The 26,120-nt window shown below is 43.0% G+C and overlaps 1 protein-coding gene and 1 non-coding gene across 3 annotated transcripts; both read right to left on the bottom strand.

Moving 5' to 3' along the window:
• Positions 1–584: 584 nt before the first annotated feature.
• On the bottom strand, positions 585–15,471 carry CFAP107 (cilia and flagella associated protein 107). 2 transcript variants are annotated; one of them, XM_012473607.2, is made up of 4 exons: positions 15,361–15,471; positions 4,963–5,076; positions 2,032–2,209; positions 585–766 (listed from the first exon to the last, which is right to left on the bottom strand). In XM_012473607.2, the coding sequence occupies exons 1-4, from the start codon at positions 15,469–15,471 to the stop codon at positions 585–587; spliced, it is 585 nt and encodes a 194-aa protein (XP_012329030.1). The 2 variants fall into 2 exon arrangements, with proteins under 2 accessions (XP_012329030.1, XP_021525596.1); XM_021669921.2 differs by lacking the exon at positions 4,963–5,076.
• A 5,091-nt stretch (positions 15,472–20,562) lies between these two features.
• LOC135269572 (small nucleolar RNA U13) lies at positions 20,563–20,666 on the bottom strand. The gene has a single exon (XR_010337827.1). It is a non-coding gene; the product is annotated as a small nucleolar RNA U13 (small nucleolar RNA).
• Positions 20,667–26,120: the final 5,454 nt, after the last annotated feature.

Raw genomic sequence — 26,120 nt, 5'->3', positions numbered from 1 at the left:
CCAGAGCTTCTCCCCTCTACCCAGGCTCATAAAGATTTGAGAGCTCAGAGACAGAGGAAATGCCACGCGTCTTTCCCTACTTCTGAGCCCCACAGCACGCCTTCCCCTGCCCTGGCAATGACAGACAAGCTGGGGTCCTTCCCCATCGCCAGCCCTGCAGCACTGCCCGCCTGGGAACCACATTCGGCCATTCTGTGGAGTGTTCATGATGGGTTTCAGCCCATCATCATGGGACTAGACTCTTCAGGGAGTCACATTACCTCTCTGGATCTCAGTTTCCCCTCCTGTGAAACAACAGCATGGAACTTAAGGACCCCTCCGGTTTTCTCTGACAATCTGAATCTGTCTTGTGCATGTACATAACCCTGCAATAGCTTCAAAGAGCTTTAATTCTGGGATGGAAAAGAAAGGAGCCTGTGGGTTTTGAGGAGGGGACAGATTCTACCAAATGCAGACCGTGACTCCGAGGGCCTCTCTGATAGGCTGGATCTTGTACTCTGAGTTTATCCGCAGCTGCTTGCTGTCTGGCAAGTCCAGTGGGTCTCCAGTTGGTTCTATTTGAGCTGCTACTGGGGTGGCAGCTCTCAGAAGTGTGGGACGGGATGTAGGCGACGGGGAGGGACCGGGATCGCATGCTCCCTCGAGGACATAGCGCACAGCGGTGGTCTGGGGTAGGATGAGGTATAAGTGCTCTGCTTCAGGCCAGCCTTGGGTGCGAGCCATCTCTGCTTGAGCTGCTCAAAGAGTCCATAGTTTGTAGGGGGCGCTGCAACAGAAACCAGGGTCCAGCTGAACGGGGCTCAGAGAAGGAGCCTTACCCTAATGGCCATGAGACTGGGCAGCATGGGCCCTGGAGGTTTCCCAGGCTCTTCTCTCAGGGACTGAGGCTGGCAGAGCCCCAGAGGGAAAGGGCCTTGCAGAGCGCATTGGTTCAGGCAGACTCTGGCAGTCTCGAGGTGGGCCTGCCTCCCAAGTGCTCTGGGGAGTCCAGGCTCTGTCACAGGTGCCTTAGAGAAGTCAGCCCTGTGGTGTGGTTGTGTGTGGCCTTGCCGGTCCCGAGTAATTGTCCCACCCCACCAGGAAAGAAGCTGTGTGCGTTGAGAGTGATGTTGAGGAGAATCCCACGCAAAAGCAATGCAGAGTGACCAGCAGCTCATTCTTCAACCTATGTCCCTTTGCATCAAAAGGTAGGATCACAAAGAGATGGCACTGCTCTGTGTCCTCATTAGGGTAGACGTGACTTGAACTGTAAATCAGATCAAGGCATTCTCCTACAAAAATGCACTCCAAGTCTTGGGATTGTGGGTAGGATACATGCCATTCCCTTCACCATGCCCTATGAGGCCCTACAGGGTCCTCCTCCATTCCTGCCTTAGAACTTTTTCACTTACTGTTTCTTCCTCTGGAATGCCCTTCCTCCCAATCCCTGTATGGCTCCCTTCTTCCCAGCTTAACTATCCCCTCAACAAAGACCATCCCTCACTTTTCCAAGGAGGTATTTGTGAACCAAAGGAGGTTCACAAACACAGCACCTCACTCTCTATCCATTACCTGTTTCTTTTCCTAGGGCACATTCCTGTCTGTCATTGTCTATGTGATCTTAAGTGTTCTTACTTTTCAATGGTGTCTTATCTGTTTCCCCACTGGAAGGTCAACTCCCAGAAATTCCTCAGTGTTTGTTACCACTGCAGCAGGGGGCCCTCCCTGGGAACTACTGTCATTATTCATGGAATAAATAGGACTGGGAGGGAGGATGCATGGATGTCCCTCCCTGCCACCTGTGCTCTAAGCATGCCACCATGGGGCACAGGTGATGGCTTCATTACACAGCCAAGATTGCCCTGTGTCAAGGAAGAGGACAGGTGGCAGCCCTGAGGGGACAATAGGACTCAGCCCCTACTACGTCACCCCGCTACTCTCCTAGAGCCAGGGTCGCCTGTGTGGTTCCTTCTGCATGAAGCTGGTACAGCTGCATTGCTCCAGGCACCTTTACAGACCAACACAGAGGAAAACCCTGAATTATAAAAGTACCAAGAAGGGGATAGTCAGACTTCTCTGGCAGCCACAGTAGCTTCTGTCCGTTCCAGGTGCGGAGTGGAGGCAGCCCCGGGTTGTAACCATGCCGGTTGTAATGGTCGTCATAGGTGCTGATCAGGTAGCGATGCGGGGGCTCCTGGTGGTGGGTGATCAGGTGTTTGTAAGGGAGCCCCTGGAAGGACAGACACGGTGGGCTCGTCACTGATAGGAGCAAGGCATCTGCCTAGCCATGGTGGAGACAGGACACAGACAAGTAGGAGTCTGTGGTGCTGATGGAGAGAGTGGGCATCCGTGGGCTGGCAAAGGGTCTTCAGGGCCACCCGTGGGGGACACACTTGTTGATCCCACGCTGGGGCAGCCCACTTTCAAACACATCCCAGCCAGCTGCAGTCAGTTCTCTATATGACCGGTCCCATGCCAAGTCAATTCATTCCTAGAACGAGCTACGGTGACACATTAAAATTAAAGCCACAAGAACGGAAAACCAAACACCGCATGTTCTCACTCATAAGTGGGTGTTGAACAATGAGAACACATGGACACAGAGAGGGGAACATCACACACCGGGGCCTGTCGGGACTGGGGGCTAGGGAGGGATAGCAGGGGGTGGAGGGTTAGAGGAGGGATAGCATTAGGAGAAATATCTAATTTAGTTGACGGGGGGATGGATGCAGCAAACCACCATGGCATGTGTATACCTATGTAACTGTCAGGCTGGTAGCCTCACCCAAAAGGTTCCCTGATGCCCCCCGGCCTTCCTTTTCCCCGCCTTCCCACTGCTGTGTGCCCGGCCCAGGAACTCTCCAAGCCAACCACGCCCTGGCTAATGCAATCCTTGCCAGCTCTTGCACCAGAAAGCCCGCCCAGCCACCTGTTACCCAACAACGGCCCGCCCCGCTTCTGATCTGGTTCCCTCAGGGCCAATCAGAGGGCCTTGCTGTTGCTCGTTCTCCATGCCATAAAAACCCCACGCCCCAGAAAGTCAGCTCGACTTCTCTGGCCCCTTGTGTCAAACTGCAGAACCTCGCTCAGGAGCCGATTAAATTTCTTTATTTCAATAACTGGCCTCAGTTGCCTCATTTGAACCTCAGTTGCTTCATTCAAACCTGCATGATCTGCTCATGTACCCCAGAACTTAAAGTAAACAAAAAAAAAATTAAAGCTAGGACATCCTGCTAAATGGGAAGAGTCAGTACTACCTCACTTGTGATCTGAAATTGCACCCTGATTTGTCTGAAGTCTTATGCATCCAAGCCTGTTCCTAGGGGCAAGGAAAAGATGGTGAGTGCCAGTCTGACGTGTGTGCTCATATTTCCATCTGTTACTGTGGGAAGAATCCGAGAACACTCCATAAATTGCCTTCTCTTGCACGGGATTTATGGCTCACTCAGCTGGAAACCAGGCAAATAATTTCTTTGGTGAGGAGTAATTTACAGGGAAATGAAAGTGATGTTCTCCTTACTCTGGGATGTTTGCCTGAAGCAATGCTTTTCCTAAGAAAATCCTCTGGGCCTGGAAGGGAATCCTGGGGAACTGCACTGATTTACAAGGGGGGATAATGTTGATTTCCACGCTTGTCCTCTTGTCTGGAGCAGACAGGGAGGCCTGTGTCTGCTGTGGTCTGGAAATGCCAGCTGCACCCAATATTTCAAGTGGTGGTTCCATAAAGAAGTCAGATCACAATGCCAGAGGGGACAAGGGGGGTGGGCACAGACATTAAGCAGGATTCCCAAGACCCACATCGCCAGGTACCCCATAGTGTATTTCCAGTGCCGGAGTGACTTGGAGGGTTTCCCATCAACAGAGGGAAGTGCCGAAGCAGCGCGAGAGGGAGAGAGGCCAGCGGGAATTTTCTTGCAGTTTCTCTTGGTTTGGGGTGTGGTCCTGCCGTCTTTATTGTGTACCTGGGTTTTTTCCTCATTCAGGTGTGGGAAAGTGACAGACCCAGAGACAACTGCCTTTGATCTGAGTGATCTCTTGGGTCCCTCCAAGCAATAAAATGCTCCACTTCCAAAAGTTGTCCCCTACCTTATTCCGTGCCTCTCTGCTGCCACCCTGAGGTTAAGCAGGTGTAGTAGAGTCAGGTGGGATGGGAGCGGGGAGGCAGAAATCACTTACGAGAGCAGCAGGCTGGCAAAATAAACAACTCAAGCGGACTCCTGGAGTGTGGTGGGGACAGAGCACAGCTGTGCACCCAGTGGGTGAGCACAGCTGTTCGCTCCAGGGTGTGCCTGCTGGGAGCTACCCACAGGGGTTGATGTAGGAGGAGACTTTCACTGCTGTTCCCAGAAGGGCCACGATCTCTGAGCCTGTGACACACCAAGTTAATAAGTGTCTCCTATATACTCACTAGTGGGCTTGCTAAAGATAATAATAGTCTCAAACGCCCCTCCCTGTGTGTGGGGAGCATGTCCCGAGGTTGCAATGCCCTGCTCTCTGCTTCCAATACCTGTAACACCATGATGCCCACAGACAAGTGCCCAGTCAATAAAGAGAGTGTGTGAACAGTGCTTGACTTTTCATACGAAAGAACAGGAAGCTGGAGCACGGATAATACAAGACACTGTTTGTCCAAATATATCACGGCTAGCTGCTTTTGCAGTGCCTTATGCGATTCCTGACTATATGCACCATTCACCGTTTTGTTGTTGTTTCTCCCATTCTTTGCCTATATTCTGTTGGAAGAGTGATCCAGGTGCTGGGATACAGGTTGGAGGGAATGCTACCAGTTTGAGATTAAACAGATCATCCGCCCACACAGGTAATTATGGGTCAGTGCTATCTGCAGCCCCTGGGCTGGGAGGGTATTAATGAGACTACTCCTGTTTTCCCCAGAGGGTGCTGAACCTATAAGACGCTGGCTGGTGTCCCCTGAGCTTTGGGTGGGGTCCAGGCCTGAGTGTCCCAGATGCCACTCCCTCTTACCTCAACTTTCCTTTTCCCGTACCACCTGGAGATCTGGTCGGATCTGTGGTCTGGGAAGGGGACGTATTCTTTTCTGTGAACGGATTGGGGTGTCTCGTCAGTGTCTCTGGTGAACTGGAAAAGACCAAATATTCAGGCAAACCTCTGAGAGGCCACTTCTCAAACTCCTGCTGGGTCCACTTACCTCCTGGGCCATCAGAAGATGGGTATTGAAATGGTAAATACCAACCCCAGGATGTCCTGCCCGACACATGAAAAGAGCTGGCCCGGGACTGGGAGCCTTCCATCTGGCACCCGGGGAAGAGCTGTCATTGGCTCCCCTGGCCACCTTCTCATGGTCCCCACCTGCCCTTTCTCATCTCTCTCCCTGCTCTTGTCTCTCCTTGGCCTCCTCCGTTTCTTTTTCTTCTTTGTTCCTCATTCTTTCCAGTCCTTTCACTTTTTTTTTTATTTTTTTTTTGAGATAGAGTCTCACTTTGTCACCAGACTGGAGTGCAGTGGCCTGATCTCGGCTCACTGCAACCTCTGCCTCCCAGATTCAAGCGATTCTTCCGCCTCAGCCTCCCGAGTAGCTGGGACTACAGGCGCACACCACCACACCCAGCTAATTTTCATATTTTTAGTAGAGACGGAGTTTCACCATGTTGGGCAGAATGGTCTCGATCTCTTGACCTCATGATCTGCTTGCCTCGGCCTCCCAGAGTGCTGGGATTACAGGTGTGAGCCACTGTGCCTGGCCTTAACTCCCTCACTTTACAAATTATATTTTGTTCTCTAATTCATTTTCTTAAAGTTTAATATGGTAAAATGTATTCAACATAAAATTTATCATTTTAGCCATTTGCAACTCTACAGTTCAGTGGCGCTCACACTGGTGTGCAGTCATCACCACCATCCTTCTCAGAAGTCTGCTTCCCTTGCAAAACTCAAACTCTGTGACCACTAGACACTAACTCTCCATCCTCCTTTCCCTGCAGCTGCTGGCAATCATCATTCTACTCTCTGTTCCTATGATCTTGCCTGTAATAGGCACTCCATGTAAGTAGAATCAGACAGTATTTGTCCTTTTGTGTCCGTCTCATCTCACTTAGTATAATGTCTTCAAAATCCGTCCATTGGATAGCATGTGTCGGAGTTTTCCTTTTAAGGTTGATTCTCTTCCATTGTATACTTCCACCACATTTTGTTTATCTGTTCATCCATCAGTGGGCATTCGGGTTACGTGCACTTTTGGCCACTGGAATAGTTACTTTTAACGTGAGTGTACAAATACCTTTTTGAGTTCCTGCTTTCCATTCTTTTGGGCATACAACCAGAAGTGTAATTGCTGGATCACGTGGTGATTCTACGTCTAATTCTTTGGGGAACTGCCATATTGTTTTCCACAGCGGCGGTACCATTTTACGTTCCCACCAGCAGGGTGCAAGGGTTCCCATTTCTTCACATCCTCACCAACACTTGGTATTTTCTGTTTTTTGATACTAGTCACACTAAAGGGTGAAGTGGTATCTCGTTGTGGTTTTGATTTGCATTTCCCTAATAATCAGTGAGGCTGACTATGCTTATGTGTTTACTGGCCATTCGTACATCTTCTTTGGAGATGTATCTATTCAGGTCCTTTGCCATTTTTTAATCAGGTTGCTTGTCTTTTGTTGTTGTTGAGTTACAGAAGCCCTTTACATATTCTGGATATTAGTCCGTTATCAGATAGATCATTTGCAAATATTCTCCCCCACTCCACTGCTTGTCATTTACTCTGTCGACAGTGTCCTTTGAGGCAAAAGTTTTTTGTTTTGATGAAGTCCACTTGATTATTTTTTCCTTGTGTTGCCTGTGCTTTTGGTGTCATATCAAGAAATTCTTGCTGAAGTCAATGTCATGAGACTTTTTCCCTATGTTTTCTTCTTTTTTTATTTAATTAAGAGAAATAGAGATGGGATTTTGCTATATTGCCCAGGCTGGTCTTGAACTCCTTGCCTCAAGCAGTCCTCCCACCTCAGCCTCTCAAAGTGCTGGGATTACAGGCATGAGCCACCACACCCAGCCCCCTATGTTTTCTTTTAAGAGTTTTGTAGTTTTAGGTCTCATCTAGGTCTGTAATCCACTTCGAGTTGTTTTGTATAGGGAGTTAGGGAAGGTTCTAACTTTATTTTTTTGCACATAGATATCCACTTTACTCAACGCCATTTGTTTTTTTTTTTTTGAGACGGAGTTTCGCTCTTGTTACCCAGGCTGGAGTGCAATGGCGCGATCTCGGCTCACCGCAACCTCCGCCTCCTGGGTTCAGGCAATTCTCCTGCCTCAGCCTCCTGAGTAGCTGGGACTACAGGCATGCACCACCATGCCCAGCTAATTTTTTGTATTTTTAGTAGAGACAGGGTTTCACCATGTTAACCAGGATGGTCTCGATCTCTTGACCTCGTGATCCACCCGCCTCGGCCTCCCAAAGTGCCGGGATTACAGACGTGAGCCACCACGCCCGGCCTCAATGCCATTTGTTTAAGAGATTGTCCTTTTCCCCCATTGAATGGTTTTAGCATCCTTGTCAGGGGTCATTTGACCAAACATACGAGTGTTTCTTTCCAGGCCGTCTCTTTTGTTCTATAGGTCTGTGTATCTGTCTGTATGCCAGTATCACACGGTCTTGATTACTGTAGCTTTTAGTAAGTTTTGAAACCAAGAAATGAGAGTCTTCCAACTTTGTTCTCCTTTTTCAAGATTGTTTTGACCATTTGGAGCCTCTTGAGATTTTATATGAATTTTAGGATGGATTTTATGTCTGAAAAAAAAAACTTTACTGGGGTTTTGATTGCATTGAATTTGTAGATAGCTTTGTGTAGTATTGATATCTTAACAATATTAAGTCTTCCATCCATAAACCAGGGTGTTATTCCACTTATTTATGACCTCTTTATTTTTTTCAGCAGTGTTTTGTAGTGTTCAGTGTATATAAGTCTTTCATCTCCTTGGTTAAACCTACTCTTTTTTTTTTTTTTTTTTTTGAGACAGAGTCTTGCTCTGTTGCCAGGCACCAGGCTGGAGTGCAGTGGTGAGATCTCGGCTCACTGCAACCTCCGCCTCCCAGGTTCAATCAATTCTCTTGCCTCAGCCTCCCAAGTAGCTGGGACAACACCCAGCTAATTTTTTTTTTTTTTTTTTTTTTTGTATTTTTAGTAGAGACGGGGTTTCACCAAGTTGGCCAGGATGGTCTCGATCTCTTGACCTCGTGATCCACCCGCCTCAGCCTCCCAAAGTGCTGGGATTACAGGCGTGAGCCACCACGCCTGGCAAACCTACTCTTAAGTACTTTATTTTTTGATGTTACTGTAAATGGAATTGTTTTCTTAATTTCCTTTTCAGAGCTCATTGTTAGTGTTTACAAACACAACCGAGTTTTGTCTAAACTCATTTATTAATTCTAACAGTTTGTGTGTGTTCGCGCACGTGTGTGTGATCTTTGGGGTTTCCTATATATAAAATCATGCCATCTGCAAAAAGAGTTAATTTTACTTTTTCCTTTCCAATCTGGAAGCATTTCTTTCCTAATTGTTCTGGCTAGACCTTCCAGTACTATGTTGAATAAAAGTGGCAAAAGTTGGCATCTTTGTCTTATTCCTAATCTTAAAGGAAAAGCTTTCAATCTTCACCATCAAGTATTATGTCAGCTCTGGGTTTTTGTCACTATGTTGAGGCAGTTTCCTTCTATGTCTAGTTTGTCAAATACCTTTTTTATCTAAAGAAGTTTAACTTTGTCAAATGCATTTTCTACATTGTGATGATCATGTAGTTTTTTTCCTTCATTCTAGAATATTGGTTAATTTTTATATATTGAACTTTATTTTTATTTGGAGACAATCAGCCAGGCTGGAGTGCAGTGGTGAGATCTCGGCTCACTGCAACCTCCACCTCCCAGGTTCAAGCCATTTTCACGCCGCAGTCTCTTGATTAGCTGGGACTGTAGGCACATGCCACCATGTCCAGCTAATTTTTGTATTTTTTGTAGAGATGAGGTTTCATTATGTGAGCCAGGCTGGTCTCGAACTCATGACCTCAAGTGATCTGCCTGCCTTGGCCTCCCAAAGTGCTGGGACTACAGGCATGAGCCACTATGCCCAGCCCTTAACCATGCATGCATTCCAGGAATAAATCTCACTTGATCATGGTGTATATAACCCTTTTAATATAATATTGAATTGGGTTTTCTATTATTTACTTGGGAATTTTTGCATCAATATTCATTAGGAATATTGGTTTGTCGTTTTCTTTTCTTGTAATGTCTTTGTCTTTAGTATCAGCGCAAAGCTGCCTCATAAAACGAGTTAGAATATGTTTCCTCCTCTGATATTTTGGAAGCATTTGAGAAGGACTGATGTTCATTCTTTCTAAAATATTTGTTAGAATTCACCACTGAAGCCATTGGCTTTCCTTTGTTGGGAGGTTTTTGATTACTAATTCAATCTCTTCACTAATTATCGATCTATTCAGACTTTCTATTTCTTTATAATTCAGTGTTGATAAATTGTATATTTCTTGGAATTTCTCCATTTCATGGAGAATTATACAAGTTATCCAATTTTTTGGCATAAATTGTTCACAGTACTCTCCTGTTATCTTTTTATGTCAGAAAAAAGTTGGTAGTTCTCTTTTTATTTTTATTTATTTATTTTTTTTAAAGACAGGGTTTCACCATGTTGGTCAGGCTGGTCTTGAACTCCCGACCTCAGGTGATCCGCCCGCCTTGGCCTCCAAAGGGCTTGGATTACAGGCGTGAGCCAGCACACTCGGCCAAAAGTTGGTAGTTCTTTTACACTTTTCATTTCCAATTTTAGTTACTTGCATCTATTCTCTTTTTTTTTTCCTTTAGTCAATATAGATAAAGATTTGTAAATTATTCTGTTTGCTTGTTTGTTTGTTTTGAGATGGAGTCTCGCTCTATCACCCAGGCTGGAGTGCAGTGGTATAATCTTGGCTCACTGAAACCTCCACCTCCCAGGTTCAAGCAATTCTCCTGCCTCAGCCTCCCGAGTAGCTGGGATTACAGGCATGCACCATGATGCCCGGCTAATTTTTGTATTTTTAGTAGAGACTGAGTTTCACTATACGGCCAGGCTGGTCTTGAACTCCTGACCTCAGATGATCCACCTGCCTCGGCCTCCCAAAGTGCTAGGATTATAGGCGTGAGCCACCATGCCTGGCCCCAACTCAGTTTTGTTGATTTTTTTCTGTTGTTTTTCTATTTCCTATTTTATTTTTCTCTAAATCTTTAATCTCCTTCCTTCTGCTAGCTTTGCATCTAGTTTGTTCTTTTTTTTCTATTTCCTTAAAGTGTAAAGTTAGGTTGTTAATTTGAGATATTTCTTCTTTTTTAATGTGCTTACAGCTGTAAATTTCCCTCTTAACAGCATTTTCACTGCATCTCATAAGTTTTGGTATGTTGTATTTTCATTATCATTTGTCTCAAGATATTTTCTAATTTTCGTGTGATTTTTTTTATTTACTGATTTTTTTAACAGTGTGTTGTTTAATTTCCACGTATTTGTGGATTTTTCAGTATTTCTTCTGCTATTGATTTTTAGGTTCATTTCATTTGTGACCAGAAAATATACTTTGTATGATTTTAATCTTTAAAATTTACTAAAACTTGTTTTGTAGTCTGACATATGGTGTATCCTGGATAATATTCCATATGAACTTGAGAGAAAACAAAAAAACAACAAAAAAAACCACGTGTATTCTGTCTTTGTTGGGTGGAGTATCTGTCAGATCCAATTGGTCCATAGGGTTGTTCAAGGCCTCAATTTCCTTCTTGATTTTCTGTGTTTTTTTATCCAGTATTAAAAGTGGGGTATTGAAGTACCCTACTATTATTGTAGAGTCATCTATTTCTCCCTTCAATTCTGTCCATTTTTGCTTCATATAATTCAGAGCTCTAATGTTTGGTGTATATACATGTGTAATTATTATACCTTCTTCTTGGTGAATTGGCCCTTTTGTCAATATATAACGTCTCTCTTTGTCTCATAATAGTTTTTAACTTAAAGCCTACTTTGTCTGATACAAGCCATACCTGCTCCCTTCTGGCACTAATTGCACAAAATATCTCTGCTTCCTTTCACTTTCAACTTACATGTGTACTTCCATCTATAGTCAGTCTCTTGCAGGCAGCATATGGTTGGATCCTGTTTTATAAATCTCTCTGCTAATGTTTGCCTTTTATTGGGAAGTTTAATTCATTTACATTGAAAAGTGACTACTGATAGGGAAGGACTTCCTTTTGCCATTTTCGTATGTGTTTTCTGTACGTCTTGTAGATTTTGCTCCCTTATTTGCTCTTACTGTCTTCTTTTGTGTTTTATTTTTGAGGGGCACGTTTTGATTCCCTTATTATTTCTTTTGTGAATATTTGATAGTCATTTTCTTTGTAGTTACCATGGGGATAATATACAATGTTCTACAGTTATAACAACATATTTTAAATTGTGACCAACTTGGCCGGGTGTGGTGGCTCACACCTGTAATCCTAGCACTTTGGGAGGTCAAGGTGGGTGGATCACCTGAGGTCAGGAGTTCAAGACCAGCCTGGCCATCATGGGGTGAAACCCCATCTTTAAAAAAAAAGAAAAATATTGTGACCAACTTAAATTGCATACCAAAACTCTACTCTTGTTATGGCTCTGCCTCCCTCTGCTTTATGTTGTTGAAGTCACAAATCACATCTTTATATAATGCATACTCATTTACGTAGATTTATAATTGTATGCACTTGTCTTCTAAAGTCTGTCAAAAATAAAGAGTGGAGTTATACTCCAAAATTGTAATAATCCTGGCTTTTACGCTTGTCTACATATTTACCTTTCCTGGAGAACTTTATATTTTTATATGACTTCAAGTTACTGTCTAATGTCCTTTCATTTCAACTTCAAGGATTCTCTTTAGCCTTCCTTGCAAGGTAGGTCTATTGTCAATAAACACCCTCAGCTTTTGTTTATCTGGGAATGGCTTAACTTCTCCCTCATTTTTAAAAGACAGTTTTGTGGGATACAGAAATATCAGATAACAGTATTTTTTTTTTTTTATCACCACTTTAAATATATTATCCCACGGCCTTCCAGGCTCCAGGGTTTCTGCTGAGAAAACTCCCTAATAACTTTTTTTTTTTTTTTTAGACAGGGCTTTACTATCACTCTGTCACCCAGGCTGGAGTGCAGTGGCATGATTTCGGCTCACTGCAACCTCCACCTCTCAGGCTCAGATGATCCTCCCACCTCAGTCTCCTGAGTAGCTGGAACTACAGGAATATACCACTGTGCCCAGCTAATTTTTATCTTTTATAGAGATGGGGTTTTATCATGTTGCCCGGCTGATCTCGAACTCCTAGGCTCAAGCAATCCACCTGCCTTATCCTCCCAAACTGCTGAGATTCAGGCATGAGCCGCCACATCTGGCCAATTCCCTAATAATCTTGCTGAGGATCCATTGTTCTTGATGAGTTACTTTTTTCATGGTGCTCTCAAGATTCCCTCTTTGTTTTTAGGTTTCAATATTTTAATTTTAAAGTGTTTCAGGCCGGGTGCGGTGGCTCAAGCCTGTAATCCCAGCACTTTGGGAGGCCGAGGCGGGTGGATCACGAGGTCGAGAGATCGAGACCATCCTGGTCAACATTGTGAAACCCCGTCTCTATTAATACAAAAAAAAATTAGCTGGGCATGGTGGCGCGTGCCTGTAATCCCAGCTACTCAGGAGGCTGAGGCAGGAGAATTGCCTGAACCCAGGAGGCGGAGGTTGCGGTGAGCCGAGATCGCGCCATTGCACTCCAGCCTGGGTAACAAGAGCGAGACTCCGTCTCAAAAAAAAAAAAAAAAAAAAAAAAGTGTTTCAATGAGGATCTCTTTAGATTTTTCCTACTTGGAGTTCATTGAATTTCTTGGATATGTAAATCTATGTATTTATGGAAATTTGGGAAGATTTCATTCATTATTTTTTCAAACACTCTCTTGACCCCTTTCTGTCTTCTCCTTATGGAATCCCCTTAACGTATATATTAATATGTTTGACAGTGTCCCGTAAGTCCCACAGGCTTTGTTCACTGCCTTTAAATTTACTGATTCTTTCTCCTGCCTATTCAAATCTGCCGTCAAATCCCTCTATTGAATTTTTCAATTTAGTTATTGCATTTTTCAGCTCTAAAACTGGTTTGACTCCTTTTTAAAATTTCAATCTCCTTTTTGATAGTCTCATTTTGCTCATGTCTTGTTTTCCTTATTTGCCTTAGTTCTTTGTGTCCTTTAGCTACTTGTCCATATTTAAGTCAGCTGTTTTCAAGTCTTCTCCCACTTTATTTTCTTCCTTCGGATGAGCCATTTTTTTTTTCCTATTTCTTTGTATGTCTAGGGATTTTTTTGTTGAAAATTGGGCATTTGAAAAACAGCCAACTCTTCTAGTCTCTGTAGACTGGCTCTGTGCAAAGGAAGACCTTTTCTAACCAGTAGGTAAAGTTTTGAGTCTTGGGGTCAGCCCAACATGAAGGCTTAAAGCATTCTCAAGACTTTTCTGGTGTACATCTTGCCTGGACCTGTGTGTGCTTTTTAAAATTCCTCCATATACACAGCTGCTTTTAAATGTTTTAATTTTCAAGAAAAAGTCTCACCCCTGCTTCTTCTTGGACTTCAGATGTTCTATTGTATTCCTCTACCCACAATCTCTTGCCCCAAGTATTTACAGGTCTGTAATCCCCTGGCAGCTTTCACTAGCTGTGCCTGTCATTGCTTTCCATGGCTTTTCCCAGCCTGAGATCTGAACCATGCCACCTTTTCCCATCTGAGCTCCAAGTTAGATGAAATAGCAATCCCTCAGGCAGCCCCAGGCAGTTTCAAATGTTGCTCCACCCACTCTGATTTGAAAGAGGGAACTTGGAGCTGAGCTGCCACTTACCCTAAAATGCAGACTATGCTGTGCTGTGCTGGGGAGGTAGTGGGGAAAGAATAAGTAAAAACATCATGGAATTTCCTATCACTTTGGATGTGCCTTTTTCTTGATTGGGCATTTGACTGGCTGCTGTGTATCTTTGACTGTTTTCCAGAGCTCCTATAACGTTTTCATGTTTTTTCTTTAATGTTTCCATGGGGAATGAGAACCTGGAGCTTCTCAGTGGCTTAGTCTCACTTCTTAGGTGTGAGACCAGCCCATAATGTCCCTGAGTACTGCATCACCCATGGGCACCTGAAGGTATTTTCAACCAGTCCTTTTTGCTTTTGGAATTTTTCTTGCACATACCTGCTCCCCAAACAAGGCCAAGTACAGTTGTAGCTGATGATGAACGAAGGTTGTATCTGGCCAGAGAGGTGGTGATTACTAACATTCTCCATAAAAACAGACTTTAAACTTTCCTTCTTTTCTCCATACCAAAGCTGACAATTCTATTTCACCTTCTTTTCCTTGCTCACTTTCCAAGAAGACATGGGGAAGTCTAGATGCCTTTGAAAAATTTAAATGGCTCAGTCTTGCCAAACACGAATGAAGATATTCAATTTCAAGTATGTCAACTTGAAACTTTGCCAACTCAGGCAAAGTATTTTCCAAAGACCTTTATAACACAGAGGAAAGCCAAGAGCCTAATTGTTCTGTTCGAAAGCAAAAATTGGCCGGGCATGGTGGCTCACACCTATAATCCCAACTCTTTGGGGGACTGAGGCAGGCAAATCATTTGAGGTCAGGAGTTTGAGACCAGCCTGGCCACATAGTGAAACCCCATCTCTACTATAAATACAAAAAATTAGCCAGGTGTGGTGTCATGCACCTAAAGTCCCAGCTACTTGAGAGGCTGAAGCAGGAGAATTGCTTGAGCCCAGGAGACATAGGTTGCAGTGAGCCAAGATTATGCCACTGCACTTCAGCCTGGGCAACAGAGCGAGACTCTATCTCAAAACAAAAAAAAGAAAGAAGGTAAAAATCGAAATGCATTGGTAGGGCAAGATTGTGGAAAGGTGCCAGAGAGCAGCAAGCACATCCCTGGACATCAGTGCAGAGAATGCCAAGCTGGCCTGAGGAGGTACCACATTCTGGGAAGGGCCAGGAGAAGGAGAGCAAATGTTCTTCACATCAAGGTACAAAAGAATTAGGGACAGCAAATATCTAGATGCCTAGAAACACTTCACTGAGAATAGTGCTGAGAGGCACAACTATATTGACACCCTGTTACAGTATTTTAAAGATATAGTAGGGAACTTGGTGGTTGCTTGAATATAACTATCCTTTGTACAGCACAAAGACCCCAATGCCACATTTTTAAGATGCAATCATCTGCTGCCCTCCATCTGAAAATAGTGATGAACTTCACTCCTGCCTCTCCCCATCAGTCCTTCCTCTGAGCCCTCTGCCCAACCTCTCTCGGTTCCTTACCTTTCTCCTCTCTTCCACCCAGTTTCCAGTGAGCACTCTTGTTGAATACTTGGTCTCAATCTGCCAGCTTGGAGTAGAGAATGGCTGTGGCTTCACTGCAGTCAAAAACATGATAAGGAGCTGCCCCAGGTTTCTTTGACTTGACACAGTTTAAGGTTTCACGAAGAGAGGAAGGTGTTATGAAGTTGCTGAGTTTGGGATGCCTTTTTTTGTCTTCCCAGCTGGCCTCCTGAATGGGTAGTAGATGGCTCCCCGCTAACCTCAGAGAATAAAACGGCCCCAAGGGTTCACTTTCAGCCTCTAGGGAGAGGTGATCTATCTTGGATTCTCTACTGTTGACTGTCTCCATGGTGACACACTCTGGGTTTAAATAATCTCTGTAAGAGAACAGCTGATTCTGCAGAAGCAAAATTGACCTCACAAAAATAAATCAAACCAACCACTACCACAAAGGCAGCCACCAGAAGAACCTGCTTTCTGTGTTACCACCACAATGCTAGTATCATCTTTGCTACATTTTTACAATTGGGATGAGTTAGATTCTGCTACTATTTAATGAATGTTGATGTGCTTGCTCCAAGCAAAGACATTTATGTACATTCATTCACCTGTTTAATCCTCACAGCAGCCCTCCGAGATAGATGCCATTATTATACCCATTTTACTGATGAGTAAGATGAAGAGATTAAGTAAGTGCCTAATGTCATGCAGTTGTGATGAGATTTAAATCCCACACAGATTTAAATCCACTCTGGTTCAGACCTAAACCACTGGGCTCCCTTCATTTCCTGTCTGCTACTTTTCAAGGGCTTGCATAAAGAATTCTGTCTCTGCGTTTGCACTGGTGTACAGTTCATTCGGTCAGTCTTCATTCATTCATTCCACAATCATTTCACATTCTGTGTCAGGTGCTTAGCTGCAGCTGCAATGCATTAGCAACCAGACCTGGGCGCCATCTCCACAGAGCTCAGTCCAATGAGATAAGGGTCTTTGTCATGCTCATTCATTAGGCAAAAAATAAAATAAAAAAGCACCAAGATATCCATCAACAGAGGGCTGGTTCAATAAATTGTAGTATATCCATATAATGAAATACTCGGCAAGTATTGTAAAGGCTGATTTAGGAAGATGCCTATAACATATGGTTAAGTTAAATAACTAAAACCCTGTGTGCTGTAGTATTGCTTGCTAAAAATGAAGAGGCTGGATTTACTGCAGTAAAGAAATTCAGAGAACATTTCCAATGGCCTTTAAACAAAAATAGTAGAACTCCAGGAAACTATGTGTTCCATCTTGAAACTAAGCCTGTGGCAGGAAAAGGCCATGAAAGATGTCCCGCAGATTAGAATAAACTTTTATTTAGCAGAGACCACAGTAGGGGCAGGGCTGGAGCTAGGAAGAGGAGACGTCTTTCCAATTAACGTGCAGAGGAGCCATGTGTTCGGCATAATTCAATTCCATTGTCACATAAAACACAAACATCGGAAAGTACATTAAAAATAAATGTGCAGGCTGGCTGCGGTGGCTCACGCCTGTAATCCCAGCACTTTGGGAGACCAAGGAGGGTGGATCACAAGGTCAGGAGTTTGAGACCAGCCTGGCCAATATGGTGAAACCCCAACTCTACTAAAAATACAAAAAAATAGCTGGGCGTGGTGGTGTGCCCCTGTAATCCTAGCTACTCGGAAGGCTGATGCAGGAGAATTGCTTGAACCCAGGAGGCAGAGGTTGCAGTGAGCCTAGATCACGCCACAGCGCTCCAGCCTGGGCAACGGAGCAAGACTCCATCTCAAAAAATAAATGAAAATAAATAAATGTACAGATAATTGAATTATGGAATAGCAAAACCCCACAAAAACCACTGAGTTGGTCAAGAAAGAAAACATTGCCAGTACGCCCAAAGTACTCTGCATCCCTCCCACTCACAACCCTTTCCTCCCCTAAAGGAAACCACTGTCTTGACTTTCATAGAAATCACTTCCTGGCCAGGTGTGCTGGCTCACGCCTGTAATCCAAGCACTTTGGAGGCCAAGGCGGGCGGATCATCTGAGGTCGGGAGTTCAAGACCAGCCTGACCAACATGGTGAAACTCCACCTTTAAAAAAAAAAAAAAATGAAAAAAAAAAAAGAACTCACTTCCTTGCTTTTCTTTAGACGCTTAATGCCAAAGTATGCTCCTAAACCATAATGTTCAGTTTTGCCTATTTGTGGGCTTTCATATAAGTGCAATCCTATAGTATGTATTGAGTCTGACTTTCCCAGGTGAGTTAATATTTTTAAGATTCACGCATTTTGCATGTTGTCATGGTTACTATGTTTTATTCATGATGGCCATCGAAAAGACCACCAGCATGGCTAAATAGTAAAAAGAAGAGCTTTAATGGTGATGGAAGTTTGCAAACTGCACAGAGGGATAGTCTCCAGCATGGATCAGAGGTATCCTTTCCTCCAAGAGAGGAAGGACAAGTTGGGTTTCATGCTTCACGAGGCCTGTGTTTATACATATTCAGCAGGTTTGGGGGGAAGCTATACATATTTCTGAGTGGAACTGAGCACATGCACAATGGAAAAACATACACGTAACATCTTTCGTAAACAATAATGTTTAGCTTTGCATGTTTGTGGATTGCATATAAATGGAATCGTATAGTATGTATTTATTCAAGTCTGGCTTCTTTTCCCCGATATTGTGAACGTTTTAAAGATTCACCCATGTTGCATGTAGCCATGGCTGCTATGACTGTTTCGTACATGATTGTCATACAAAAGACCCCCAGGGTGGCTAAATAGTAGGAGAGCTTTCTTGGTGATACCAGCTTGCAAACTGTGGGCCAGGTTTTAATATTAAATGAGGTGGAATTTGGCTCTTTATGTCAAAGGTGAACTATAGGACACAAAGAGTTTGTGCACAGCCTCTATGAGCTGGCTGAAACTGGCTTTAGGTCTGCAAGACCAGCCTGGGCAACATGGTAAAACCCCCATTTCTTAAAAAATATATATACACAAAAAATAGCCGGGCTTGGTGGTGCTCGCCTGTAGTCCCAGCTACTAGGGAGGCTGAGATGGGAGGATCCCTTGAGCCCAGGAGTTTGAAGCTACAGGGAGCTGTGATCGTGCCACTGCACTCTAGTCTGGGTGACAGAGAAAGATCCTGTCTCAAAAAAAAAAAAAATTAAAATAGAAATTTAAAATATATTTTGGTGGTCATCTGGAAAATACTGCTCTACTAGGCTGTGCAGATCTTCCAAACTATACCATATTTTTAAAAATACACTTGCTGCTGGATACGGTGGCTCACGCCTTGTAATACCACCACTTTGGGAGACTGAGGCGAGTCGATCACTTGAGCTCAGGAGTTGAAGATCAGCCTGGGCAGCCTGACAAAACTCCATCTCTACAAATACAAATATTAGCCAGGCGTGGTGATGCACACCTGTAGTCCCAGCTACTAGGAAGGGTGAGGTAGGAGGATGGCCTGAGCCCAGGAGGTGGAGGCTGCAGTAAGCAGTGATTGCATCACTGTACCCTAGCCTGGGCAACACAGTGAGACCCTGTCTCAAAAAAAAATCACATTTGCTAACATCTTTACTGACATCGTCAGAAAAGCGCTGAACCGTTAGGAAGCCGTCAAGCTCACGGTGGTGGACGCAAGTTCTCCAAAGTTCTAGCTCTAGTTTTGTTATTGGTAACACAATTTTGTTATTGGCAACAACTAATCTCAGTTGTTTTCCTTGAAGTGACAGACTTACTTCATTCATTTTCAAGAAAACATTTCATCGGGAGGCTGAGGCAGGAGAATAGCTTGAACCTGGGAGGCGGAGGTTGCAGTGAGCCAAGATCGCACTCCAGCACTCCAGCGTGAGTGACAGAGCAAGACTCTGTCTCAAAAACAAACAAACAACAACAACAATAAAATAAAACATTTCAAATTTAAATAATCATGGTTTGTCTGCAGGTAATCATGGTCTGTCAAGTAAGTATGGTATTTCATTAAAAAAAAAAAGCCCGGCTAATTAATTCGGTTCACAAGTGAACTTGCTTTTTTTTGTTTAAACTGTGAGTGTGTGGCAGTGAAGAATAAATGATACTAATACAGTTAATGGCACTACCTTAATTTATGCATAGGTGCCAGCAATTTTACCCGCAATTGCTTTTGCACCATCGAAGTCAGTACTGTGGGCCAGGCGTGGTGGCTCACACCTGTAATCCCAGCACTTTGGGAGACTGAGGCAGGTGGATCACCTGAGATCAGGAGTTCAAGAACAGCCTGCCCAACATGGTGAAACCCTGTCTCTACTCACAATACAAAAATTAGCTGGGAGTGGTGATGTACCACTACTCGGGAGGCTGAGGCAGGAGAATCGCTTGAACCCAGGAGGGAGAGGTTGCAGTGAGCAAAGATCGTGCCATTGTACTCCAACCTGGGTGACAAGAGCGAAACTCTGTCTCAAAAAAAAAAAAAAAGTCAGCACCGTGGAAAAAGGCAAATAACATCTTAATATTATTATGAAAATTGTTTTGACCTCACAGGCCCCTTGAAAGGGACTTGGGGCCTCCAAGCCTCTATGGATCTCACTTTGAAGCCCACTGCTCTGAGGATAAAGACTTAGGAGTGAAATTGCTACATCAGAGAGTGCCTATGTGTCCCCAGCTGTACTATATAATGCCAATTATTTTCCAGAGTGTTGTATCAATTTACATTCCCACCATGAGTGCGTGGGTGTTTCCATTGCTCCGCACCTTCCCCAACTTTTTCAGCATCCCAAACAGAAACTCTGTACCCATTAAGCTATAACTCCCCATGCTCCCCTTCTCCTAAAGCCCCGGGAATCTCTATTCTACTTTGCCTGGTCTAGGTATCTCATATAAGTGGAATCGTATAACCCTTGTCCTTCTGTGTCAGTTGTCTTTCACTGAGATAATGTTGTCAGAGTTCATGTATGTTGCAGCGTGTATCAGAACTGCACTCCTCTTTATGGCTGAATGGTATTTCTGTTGTATGTATTTAAAACACTGTTTATCCAATCATCTGGGGATGGACATGTGATTTGTTTTCACCTTTTGGCTTTTGTAAATAATGCTGGTATGAACATTGGTGTACAAGTAGATGTTTGAATCCCTGCTTTCAATTCTTCGAGTTGATTCCTAGAAATGAAATTGGCACCAGAAAACTGTTTTCTTCTCTTTTTTTTCCTCTTTTCAGGTCAGAGGGGTTATGTGCTGACGTCATAACAAGGTTCGAGGGTGGCACATGTCACACACGTACGTGAACACCCAATCATCATGCTCATGAACCATAAAAGGATCTGTTTCCCACAGCGTCTGCATCATTTCTCATTCCCACCTGCAGTGCCCGAGGGCTCCCATTTCCCTACATTCTCACCAACACTTGTTATTTTCCATTTTCTAAATAATAACCATCCTCACTGGGGTGAGGAGGTATCTCATTGTGAATTCAATTTCCTCTAATGGCTAATGGTATTGAGCATCTTGTCATGTGCTCATTGGCCATTTATATATCTGCTTTAGAGAAATGTCTATTCAAGTCCTTTGCCCAGTTTTTTGTTTTGTTTCATTTTTTATTTTAGGTTCCAGGGGTGTAGGTACAGGTTTTTACATGCAAATATTGCAAGATCCTAGAGTTTGAGCTTCTAATGATCCTGCCACCCAGACAGTGAACATAGTGCCCGATAGGTGGTTTTCAACACTTGGCCTCCTTCCCCCTCACCACTTTGGGAATCCTTGGTGTCCATTGTTCTCATGCATGTGTCCGTATGTCCCCAGTGTCGAGCTCCCACATATGAGTGAGAACATGTGGTTTTTGGTTTTCTGTTTCTGCATCAATTCACTTAGGATAATGGCCCCCAGTCGCATCTATGTTGCCACAAAGAATATTATTTCATTCCTTTTTATGGCTGTGTAGTATTCCATGATGTATATGTACCACGTTTTATTTTCTTTCTTTTCCTTTTCTTTTCTTTGAGACAAGGTCTCACTTTGTCACCCATGCTGGAGTGCAGTAATGTGATCACAGCTCCCTGCAGCCTCAACCTTCCAGGCTCAAGCAATCCTCCTGTCTCAACCTCCTGAGTAGCTGGGACTGCAGGTGTGTGCCACCACGCCTGGCTAATTTTTGTATTTTTGGTAGAGACGAGGTTTCACCATGTTGCCCAGGCTGGTCTCAAACTCCTAGGCGCAAGTGATCCACCCACCTCAGCCTCCCAAAGTGCTGGGATTATAGGCATGAGCCACCGCACCCAGCCTGCACCACATTTTCTTTATCCAATCCACGCCATCGAGGGGCACCTGGGTTGATTCCATGTCTTTGCTGTTGTAAATAGTGCTGTGATAAACATGCAGGTATAGGTGTCTCTTTGGTAGAAGGGTTTATTTTCCTTTGGGTAAATACCTAGTACTGGGATTGTTGGGTCTAACTGTAATTCTAGTCTTAGTTCTTTGCCTTTACTCATTTTCAAATCATGTTGTGTGTGTGTATGGTGGCGGGGGGGAGGCTGAGTGTTAGTTCTTCCTTGAATATTAAGCAAATCAAGCCACCTGGGCCAGGAGGTTTCTGTCTTGTTTTGTTTTTGTTGGAACGCTTTTTATTTTAGATTCACTATCTTTATTAGGCACAAAACTAAGTAGGTTTTCTGTTTCCTTTTCCAGCTTTGGTAAGTTGTATTTTTCCAGGAATTTACACATTGCATCTAAATTTTCAACATTTCTGACACACGTCTTTCATAATGTCTTCTTATTATCATTTTATATCTCTAGGGCCTGTATTAAAGTTCCTTTTATGCCTAGTATTTGCTATTTGTGCCTTTTTTATATTTATTGGTCTTACCAGATGTTTACCAATTTTATCAGTCTTTTCCAAGGGCCAAAACGTGGCATGGTTGATCATCTCTATTGTGTGATTGTTTTATTTTAGAAATTTTCCTTTAAAGATATAAAAAAGAATAAAAAATATTTAGAAGTATAAAAATACCTTTAAAAACTTTATTTTTTTCATTATCTTTCTTGTATTTTCTTCGGATTTATTTTGCTCTCAGTTTTCTAGTTTTTGAGATGGATGCTTAGTTCATTAATTTTCAGCCTTTATTCCTTTCTTCTGTATGTTTTTAAGACTACGAATTCCTTTAATTGTTGTTTTGAAGATATAAATTCCCTTAACTATTATTTTTCTGCTTCCCATAGCGGACTAAACTATTTTCTGTTAGTTTAGTGTTTACCAAAGAAATTACCATGCACTCGTGACTTAGCAAAATCTAATGTTGGTTGTTACTTTTACCCTCCTCCCAGAAAACTCAAGGACCTTAGAACAATTTAACTTTATTTGGTCCCTTCCAGACCTATATGTTATTATGTACTCTCATTCTCCCTCCTATATGTTTTACATTACATGAGTTATTATCATTATCATTTTATAGTGTTTACTTAGATTTGCCCACATATTTGCCATTTGCATTATTTTTTATTCCATTCTGCATCTCTGATCTCCCATCTGTGATCATTTTCCTTTTTCCTGAAGAACCCTTTAGAATTTCCTTTAAAGGAGTTCCGATGGCGGCAAACTTCCTCAGTTTCTATATATCTGAAAACATCGTTATTTCACTTTGATTCTGAAGGATATTTTCAGTGAGTGTACAATTCCGGTATGGCAGTTGCTATTCTTCACACATGGAAGATCTCATTCCACTGTTTCTTGACTGTCATTGTTCCTTCTGAGAAAACAAGTGTCAGTCTAACTAGTAATTCTTTTAAGGTATTTGGGCCATTCTTTTGTTTTGTTTTTAAGATTTCTTCTTTCTGTTTGGTTTCCTGCAGCTTTATTCTGATGTGTCTAGGAGTGGATTGCTTTATGCCGCTTGCGATATGCTTCTTGGATTTATGGATAAATGTCTTTCAATCATTTTAGGAAAGTCTCGGCTATTATATGTTCAAATATGGCTCCTGCCTCCTTTCTCTCCTCTCTCCTTCTGGGACACCTATTACGTATTTGTCCTTTCTTATCACTGAATCCTCAATGCCTCTGGCCCCCTCTTCTGTATTTTCTTTCCTTTTGTCTCTTCATGCTTGACTTCTTATCGTTTCTTCTGACCTAGATTGCACTTTACATAACTTTTTTCAGGTGTGTCTAAGGTGAAATCAAACCTGTTAAAGTGAACTAAATATGGCCTGAGAAGGACTCTGTACTTCTCTATTTGAGTGCTTGTGGGCAAATTGCATCCTGGCTTAATAGGTAGACAAGATTGAAAACGTAACTTAGGAGTCTGCACCTTTAACAACAGCTGAGTCTTGGCCCATCCCAGAAGCCATGCTTCAGCCACGCACAGGCTGCTGAGGTTCAAACTGTGTTTAAATAAGGCAAACACCAGCCTGTAGCCAGTCCAGCTGTTTCTGTACCTCACCTCCAATTTCTGTATGTCACCTCCCCTTTTTGTCTATAAATTTGTTCTCACCACGAGGCACCTCTGAAGTCTCTCTGAATCTGCTCTGATTCTGAGGGCTGCCCAATTTGCAAATCATTCGTTGTTCAATTAAACTCTTTTAAATTTAATTTGGCCAAAGCTTTTCTTTTGACAAGTCTATCTGTTGAATTTTTTTTCGTTTACTGCATTCGTCAGTTCTGGAATTTCTATTTGTTTCATATGTGTGCATGTGTGTGTGTGTGTGTGTGTGTATCAATGCTATGTTATTTAAAATTTTTTTTATATTCTAACCAGAGTCATGTGATACTACATTTTCTTTTTTTTTAATTTTGTTTTGCCTCCTGAACTTTTAAATTACCACTTTCAACCTCCCCAAATTTCAAATTTAGATTTTATGTCCTTGAGCATAGTAAGCAGACCTCTTTTACAGAATGTGGATTTTTCTTTTCTTTTTTTAAGAAACTGTTGTTTCTGTGCATTCTTATTTCTAGCTCTTTTTTTCTCATGTAGCTGGTATTTTAAAAATTTTTTGCAGAAATAATTTAAAGCCTAGACTATTACCTTCCTCCAGAGATGATTGCCATTTGCTTTTCCAAGCACCTGTGAACATTATAAATAGGGGACCACTTTAATCCAATGTATGGATTGGATTATGGAACAGTTTAATCCAAGCCCATAGCAGAAGAACCTAACCTTGACTGAAATAGGAAGGCTTACCAGGGAAGGCAAAGTCTAAAATGGGACCCAAGGTGTGAATAATGAATTGACTTCTCCACTCTTGATCCACTATGACCTAGAAATATTTCTTAAAGATGGCAAATCAGTTTCAGGATATTACAAAGGGAACTGAATGGTTGTCGGGTGGTGGATTTGGAACTCACACCTACTTGGCTTCAAATTCCAGTTCTACCACTTACAAGGAAACTTTACCAAGTTCCCTGGCCACATCAACCTTGGTTTTCTGATCTCTAAATTGGGAGGAAATACTATGTGCTTCGTAACATGATAAGGATTCAATGAGATGTCATCTAAAAGCACCCGGTAAAATGTCTGTCACATATAAAAGGCCAAAAAATAGTCAATTCTTTCTTCTCTTTGTGCCTAAACCACGTTTATTCCAGTAACAAAATTTGTTCCTTTTCTTTCATTAGAAGAGCGTATTTGAAAATTTGGGGCAGAAGAATCCCAAGAGAAGTGAGTCTAGATTCTCTTGGAATAGAGAATTCCTGCATACAAGAGTAACTTGCTGACCCCATCAGGGGCTTTGCTGTGAGTCTGATCAACAGCACTCCCCACCACCTACAACTGAGTCTGACAAGCAGCATATACCTAATCACAACTTGCATTGAGTCAGCATAAACAACCCATGCCCTAAATAGGATGATCCCCATTTCAAGGCAAGAAAACCGAGGGCCTGGGAGGTTAAACGTTGAGTCTCTGATTGGCTCCAGATCACGTATTCTTCATTATTCTACCTCCTGGAGGGGCCTTGGGAATGCAGCAGCAACAAGCCCAAAATTTATCTCTTCAACATAAAATTAAAGCTCCTCTGTCCCTTAGTGACTACAGCCAGGGAATTGTTTCATGGTAATGGAGACAGAGCCTTGAGGGTTTTTCCCTATGACTAGAAATGCTTTGAAAACAAAGTCCAGGCACTGCCTTATCTGATTCAACCTTGTACAGCAATTTGCAAGACAGCCAGCTGCAATATTGGGGCAGCGGTGTTCTTGTCAGGGAAGCAAACAAGCCTTGGCAACCTGCATATCTAGGAGCCAGTTCTGACAACCTTTGCTTTGTTACATGGAGGCAAGGATATTTGAGGCAAAAACCCACTATGGTTTGAGTCAAGGAACTTTCCTTTTTTTTATTTTTATTTTTATTTTTTTGAGATGGAGTTTCACTCTTGTTGCCCAATTTAGAGTGCAGTGGCATGATCTCGGCTCACTGCAACCTCCTGCCTCCCGGGTTCAAGTGAGTGTCCTGCCTCAGCCTCCCGAGTAGCTGGGATTACAGGTATGTGCCACCACGCCTGGCTAATTTTGTATTTTTAGTAGAGATGGGGTTTCTTCATGTTGGTCAGGCTGGTCTTGAACTCCTGACCTCGGGTGATCTGCCCACCTCGGTCTCCCAAAGTCCTAGGATGGCACTTTCCTTCTAAAATACAGATATGCGATACCAACTCCTTCCCATCCTGCCAACTGTCAAACTCATCAGTTTTCTTTTTGCTTTAGGAATTGGTCGTTACACTTTGACTACTTCCCTTAACTGAGATCTGCTGATAAAAGAAAATGAAACAAGCATTTTGTTAGTATCCATCAACATTTAAGA

Source organism: Aotus nancymaae, unplaced genomic scaffold (genome assembly GCF_030222135.1).
Source record: "Aotus nancymaae isolate 86718 unplaced genomic scaffold, 86718_ANA_hifiasm-v0.15.2.pri h1tg000053l, whole genome shotgun sequence".
Classification (NCBI taxonomy): domain Eukaryota; kingdom Metazoa; phylum Chordata; class Mammalia; order Primates; family Aotidae; genus Aotus; species Aotus nancymaae.
The sequence above is the reverse complement of the archived record's forward strand: the minus strand, read 5'-3'. Positions and strand labels throughout refer to the sequence as shown.

Excerpts from the sequence above, each read along its gene's own strand:
- CFAP107 (XM_012473607.2), bottom strand. The coding sequence starts at position 15,471 with ATGTTTTTGACTGCAGTGAAGCCACAGCCATTCTCTACTCCAAGCTGG. Across the intron at positions 5,077-15,360 it reads GGGTGGAAGAGAGGAGAAAG|TTCACCAGAGACACTGACGA; the intron begins GTAAGGAACCGA and ends GGTCTTTTCCAG. Across the intron at positions 767-2,031 it reads GTCTGACTATCCCCTTCTTG|CGCCCCCTACAAACTATGGA; the intron begins GTACTTTTATAA and ends TTTCTGTTGCAG.